General features: G+C 35.3%; 1 protein-coding gene across 1 annotated transcript; it reads right to left on the bottom strand.

The window, feature by feature from the left end:
• Nucleotides 1–230: 230 nt before the first annotated feature.
• LOC107283340 (vomeronasal type-2 receptor 26-like) lies at nt 231–5,288 on the bottom strand. The gene is made up of 5 exons (XM_029283188.1): nt 5,089–5,288; nt 4,225–4,516; nt 2,960–3,820; nt 1,265–1,391; nt 231–1,129 (listed from the first exon to the last, which is right to left on the bottom strand). The coding sequence occupies exons 1-5, from the start codon at nt 5,286–5,288 to the stop codon at nt 231–233; spliced, it is 2,379 nt and encodes a 792-aa protein (XP_029139021.1).
• Between the last annotated feature and the right edge of the window lie 1,391 nt (nt 5,289–6,679).

The raw sequence follows: 6,679 nt of genomic DNA, 5'->3' as shown, positions 1-6,679 counted from the left end.
ATTTTGTGAAGAGGTGAAAATTGCACGTGAATGTCTTCATTTCTATAATCAATAGATCAGCAACAGAAAATAGCTCTAGCTATTTTAATAGGTACTTCAATTCATTTTTCCATTTCATTAAAATGTGAAATCAGGTTACCTAAACGAAATCCTTATGTAATTATGGTCACTAGGACTTCCTATTCTTGTTTGTTAGCAATTTCTCCTAGTGAGAAAAGTCACATGGGTTACTAATTTCTCTTTGTGAGATGCTCCCTTTGGTTTAGTTCAGGCCGGAAAACAATGATGTAGCATTTTGGCAAGAATATGCATCCCAGTAATGCAGCACTGGAGGACAAGATGGAAAAGACCTCCACAGCTACCATGGCTTTTCCTTTTATACTCAGATAGGCTGGAAAGAAGGAGATCCACACACTGCAAAAGGCCAACATGCTGAAGGTGATGAACTTGGCTTCATTAAAGCTGTCAGGTAATTTACGGGCAAGAAAAGCTACAATAAAGCTGGCAATGGCCAAGACACCCATATAGCCCAATACACAATAAAAGAAGAAAGCTGACCCCTCATTGCATTGGAAAATAATTTCTTGGAGCTGTAGGTGCAGGTCCAACTCAGGGAATGGTGGAGATGTTGACAACCAAAAAATACAAATACATACTTGGAAAAAGGAGCAGGAAAGGACAGTAGAAAAAGCCAATCTTTTCCCTAACCATCTCCTCATCTGAGATCCCGGTTTAGTGGCCATGAAAGCAACAACCACAATGATGGTTTTGGCCAGCACACTAGAAATAGCCACTGAGAATGTTGTTCCAAAAGTTGATTGTCGGAGAAGGCAGGTCACTTTACCAGGTTGGCTGAGGAAAAACAAAGAAGAGAGAAAACAGAGCAGAAGAGAAACAAGCAGGGTGTAGGTGAGGGACCGGTTGTTGGCTTTGACAATGGGAGTGTCCCTGTGCTTAATAAAAGTTCCAAGTACCCAAGATGTCAAGAAAAAGAAACCAAGAGCTGATGAGGCTAAACCAATTCCTAAGGGTTCTTCAATAGTTAGAAACACCACCTGTTTCAGGATACATCCATTCTTTTCTTTATTTGGATAATGATCTTCTGGACATTCAAAACAGTCATCCATATCTGGGAGGAAAGAAAGAAATTTGTTATCTAGGTATTCCAAATCAGTGAAACTTATTTTAGTAGTTTTATACATCCTAAACTTGTATATTAAAGTTTGCTTAAGTCTAATGAAAATTAGTAGAATTCCTACCATACCATTTTGATTTGAAATCTTCCCTTCTGGGCATGGAACACAGTCATAGCAGCAGAACTGATCCCCTTCAATCCCTTTCTTCCAGTCCCCAGGGAAACAAGGGTCATTGCATCGAGAAAATGGAAGAACCTTACCATAAATTAAAAAAAAAATGTTTTGAAAAGGAGGGTTTTAAAAACAGGTTCTGATTTTTCTGATTTCAGATGGAAATGCACAACAAATATGCAACCATGGCTTTTACATTGTAATATCACCTTTGTCAATCTGACGAATCATTGATCATCAACAACATTTGAAGGAATATGCCATTGTTTATTTAAAAAAATCCAGGTATTAGATTTCTAAAGAGACTGTGTTCAATATGGGATCATAATGGATTAAGGCATGGTGGATTCATTAATTCAATACCTGGTTAAAAGCTGGACTCCAGACAATCAAATCTTCATCCATGGATAATTCCTTCCCTTTTGGAGCTTGTAGATCCAACTTTCCAATTCTAACTCTCTGAAAGGACCTGTTTGGAAAAGTAATCAAATTGGTGATGTCGAATCCACCTGCTGCTTCCCCTTTCTTATTCAGGAACACTCTCTCCCCAGCTGAGTTGTTAAAAGAAATGCCTTGTAGAAATGGATGGAGCTACTTGAAAGAGAATGAAAGAGAGAGGAATGTTGAGAGCTATATAATAGAGAGGAGAAAGTCATATTAAAGTTTCATTCAATCATTCTTCCAATTGCTATAACTATTATTAAATATGTGTGCTTAGAATTTGGATAATCAATATTGCATGATAATGTACATGTTCAAACTATATACCTAATTTAATATTAATGTAAGGAAAGGAAAGAATGAACTGAAACAGAAAGTAAAAAAGATTCTGACCTTTTGTAACTTATTTTAATTATGTTTTAGGTTCACTATTTAAACAATTAATTCAAGATAAATCATATCTAATCTTTCCTCATTGATATAAAGTTATTTGACAGTCTGAGGTCTGACTAATGTCCTTTAGCCAGTTTTTAGAATCTGAGATCCAAGCATTCCTCCCTAGAGAGATGCAAGATAGAGATTATTGCAAACATGTTTCATGTTTCATACTATGGATGTCTCATCTAAAAAGGACCATTTTTATTTCATTCCTCTAAAGCTCTGATAGAGATAGGAAGCTCAGCTTTTTACCCCTGAAAAGTTCATGAGCCACACAAAGTTTTGGCGGAATTGATTGTTTTTGGAGAAACCAATGACAAGTAATCTAAATTATCACTTTAACTAGCTCATATTGTGCAATGTATGGTGATTTAGTAAATAAATTCTGCTGACATATAAACCATAATTTATACAGTAGCTTCTCGATGACCAGAATAATAAGAGAAACTTCTTTTTCTGTAGAAAAAGAACAGTATGTCAGAGTCAGAAGGGACCTGAAGGTCTTTTAATCCTATGCTATTTCAGATAAATGGCAGTCCTTCTCTTAAAAATCTCCAGTGTAGGAACATCCAAAACTTCTGAAGGCAAGCTGTTCCACTCATTCATTTTTAATTGTTCTCACCATCAGGAAATTCCAACTTATTTCTAAATTGTCTTCTCAAGCTTGATTCCAAATGCAGAAAACATTAAGACTTTACACAACGGGTTCAAAATATAATTCTACCTCAAACTGCTTATTGAAATAAAAGAAATGTCCAATAAAAAGGGAATACCTTCCAAGCCTGGAGATGTGGAAGATCAGGATTTTTACACATCATAGTTTTTTTTCTATTGAAATGTAATGTGTATACAGCTTGCAAAGCATGAGCCACAGCATGAACAGCATTGTAGATACTATAGCTTTGGCCAGTCATTTCCATTTCAAAAGCAGGTCCAGGAAGATCCTCTAGCTTCATCTCGCTAGTGCACTGCCTACTCTGCGTTTCTTGTAATTCTGCTTTTGGGAATGAACAATCAAATAACTGTTCCCAAACTTCCTGAAGAAACTCATCTCTGTAGACTGAAAGAGGATTTACGGTCTGAAGAAATTCCTTGAAACCTACAACTGCTGTTGAATGAGCAGTGAATGAAATAGCCCCATGAAACATCTGGAGATCCCAACTGATTTGGAATCCTGATAATACGAAATCAATCTGCGCAGTCATGATCCATACCTTTCTAAATAATGAAATTTCCTTTCTTTCAGGATCTACCATAAATGTGAAAATTCTTAGCCACAAAATTGTCAATGCTTCTCCATAGAGAAGAAATGCATTGGCTTTGCTATTTATCCAATTCCATGAAATAATTGAGATTGTTTGATAAATTTCTGAGAAGAGTTCCGGGTGTACTCGTGAAAGCCTTTGTATGAATGAGGAGCAGATTCCATTCTTTGCAAGTAAGGGCTGCATTTCCTGTAAGAAATTTTCTCCATTGTTGTTATCAATAGCAAATATCCCAATCCAGGTCCACCTGAAATGGTGAATTAGTTGGATAATCCCAATGTACTGATGATCCTCTTTTGGGACCATGAAATAAAGTGAAGAGAGCTTACTGTTTTCAAATTCCTCTTGGGCTAATGAGCCATATGTCAGCTGCAAGAAAGTGGAGCAGTATTCTCTTCAGTTGTAAAATCAAATGTAATTGTCATGATCTAGTTTTCATATAATATATATCCAAGGAAGGAATTGTCTTTGTGAAATTCTTCTAAGTATAAATATGGCAAGGAATTTCTTGGAATTACTTCCAATACATATAATTGATCAATTCTTTGATAGAAGCAAAGAATTCTATGTTCAGGTTTTTCCTCACGTAGAGAATGTCTACAGATATTCTTGTATTTGGCATTGTAGTTTCAGAATTATGCTAACTAATAGACCTTAAGCCAGGCAGAACATCTTTTTACAAATCTAAGCTAATCTTAATGCCCCTTAATTATTTCATAACAAGCTCAAGAACAGAACATAGAATTTTTCTGTTTAACCCTTTCACCACTTACTTGTGGAATCTTGAAGAATCTTGTAATTTCAGCAATATGAGATGATGTGACAAAATCCAATCCCCCAATGATAGCCATGAGATTCTTCTGGCTATCACACTTGTAGTTAGGAACAAATTCCTGGGATTTGAAAAGCAGGTCCAGAGTGGTGCGATAGGTCATCCTTGGATTGTGGTAACTGTCATAGATGTGGAATCCAAGAGTGACGTTAGGTAACATCTGGGAGTCCTCATTGATCTTCTTCACAGCAAAGGCCAAGGCAAGGACGTGTTGATGAAAGTTGGTGATTATGCTACAAATAATTTAAATCCCCCATTGAAACTTTTTTACAAGCCTTGTAAGGTGGCATCATTTCCATATAAGTAAAAACATCTTATGATATTAAGAAGACAATAGCTTTCCTAAAATGCTTAATAATTTGTACAGAGTTCAAATTTATTTTAAACAGCATTTCCATGATTTCCAACAAATATGTACTACAACAAATACAAGTAGTGGCCCTTTTCAAAGTAGTATATTTCCTATCACATCTTCAAAAAATGGTATATGAATAGATTCAGGAGGTGCCACTTATTTACTGTATGTTTGTTTTGTTAAGAAAGAAAATGCCAAACCTTTTAAAAAAAATTCTTTATGTCAGTAATTGTTCAAATAGAGACTTTTTGATCTTAAATTTTGTACATTTCATGTCATGGACTTTGAAAAAAATCTAAAGGTTATTTTTTCTCTCACAACCAGGTACAACTCAGAAAATATAAGACATAGATTACATTAAAAATCCTAAATTTATGAACAAAGATCTTTTAGTCATATAAAGGATTTTTGAAAGTCTGGGTAAGATTAGATAGAGAAAAAAATTCTTACGTTGGTATTTCATAACGTTTTATAGAAGGGTTTTCACTAAATTTAATTTCATAAAGGTGGTAACCCATGTGAGATGCCATAACACCAATGATGAAGTCACCACGCTGATACCACTCATGTGGAACAAGGAAAGCATCATTCGCAGGGCATCTCAGAGTAACTACTTTGTGCACCAAAAATATCAGAAAAAACATTTTCATGCTTTTGTTATTGTGAAAATGTTTTTCCATTCTATTGATTAGGAAGTACATATAATCCAATACTTCATCTAAAAATTGATCCAAGGCTTATATCTGAGAATGCATCTAATGAGAAAATCTATCAGTTTTTATTTAAAGATCCACATGAGCGCAAAATTGCATCTTGAACACCATCAGCATTTGAACAGATACTCTCGCAGAGGAAAACAGAAAGTAGAAAGCTGAAGCAAAGTATCTGACAGAGCCATTATTACACTTGAGCCAAACTTTCTGTGGTTCAAGTGTTACTTTATATCCAAACTGATACCTTGATCGTTCTTGAATATAATTCCCTTCTGTGCAGCCTTTGGTGTTTTGGCCTAGCTAAAAAAACATGGTGATTCCTCCAGGAGATAATTGTTTTGTTTTGATGAGATAATAATTGGCCAATGGTTCAACTATTTTTTTTTAAATGAGCAAATGTCAATGACAGTAGTTTAAGGGAGATTTGTAATAAAATATATGCTTAGTTGTAGAAATTTTTTTTTGAAGCTACTACATTTATTTTCTACCATTTTTTCACAAAATAAAATATGAACAGATCCACCAGTTATCAGTCTTTTATTGCATGTATGTTTTGTGAGGAATAACAATGCACTTTTTTAAAAAAAAAATACCTTGAGCTGACTAAAAATCTTCAAAAGATTTTCCTACATTCTATAGCCAACACTTAACAAAATCTAAAGAATATTATTTCTTCTATCACAACTATAAATATTTGAAAGACAGAGTGGCTTACATTAGAGATACAGTAAAGCTTTTTGCTCATTTCAGCAATTTGGGGGTAACTGGCTAAGATTATAAAAAGAAAAAAATACCCTTTACATGGTATGTCATAAGGTTTTACACAAGGATGTTCCTTCAATTTCAGTTCATAAAAATGATAAACTATATTGGACGCCATGCACTAAAGTTTCCTACTTTAACAAAATCTAAAGAATATTATTTCTTTTCCCACAATTAGAAACATTTGAAGGACAGAGTGGCTCACATTTTATTTATTTATTTATTTATTTAATTGCATTTATATCCCGCCCTTCTCCTTGCGGACTCAGGGCGGCTGACAATGATTAAAATACTAACATATACATCTAATTAAAAATTGATTAAAAAGAAATATTTAAATACGTCAAATTTAAAAGTAATTAAAACTCCTTTAAAATCCCTTAGGCCAGTCCCGCGAGCTGGAACAACCACGTCTTGAGGGCGCGGCGGAAGGAAGGGAGATCAGGGATCACCCTGATCTCTGGGGGCAGTTCGTTCCAGAGGGTGGGTGCTCCCACAGAGAAGGCCCTCCCCCTTGGGGTCGCCAGCCGGCACTGTCTGGCTGACGGCACCCTGAGGAGACCCAC

Source organism: Protobothrops mucrosquamatus, unplaced genomic scaffold, assembly GCF_001527695.2.
Source record: "Protobothrops mucrosquamatus isolate PMUCROS unplaced genomic scaffold, P.Mucros_1.0 scaffold34, whole genome shotgun sequence".
NCBI lineage: Eukaryota > Metazoa > Chordata > Lepidosauria > Squamata > Viperidae > Protobothrops > Protobothrops mucrosquamatus.
This window is presented reverse-complemented; position numbering and strand designations above follow the sequence as displayed.

Coding starts and splice junctions, on each gene's coding strand:
- LOC107283340 (XM_029283188.1), bottom strand. CDS start 5,288: ATGAAAATGTTTTTTCTGATATTTTTGGTGCACAAAGTAGTTACTCTG. Junction 4,517..5,088: donor AAACGTTATGAAATACCAAC/GTAAGAATTTTT, acceptor AATTATTTGTAG/CATAATCACCAACTTTCATC. Junction 1,392..2,959: donor CACATCTCCAGGCTTGGAAG/GTATTCCCTTTT, acceptor ATTTATGGTAAG/GTTCTTCCATTTTCTCGATG.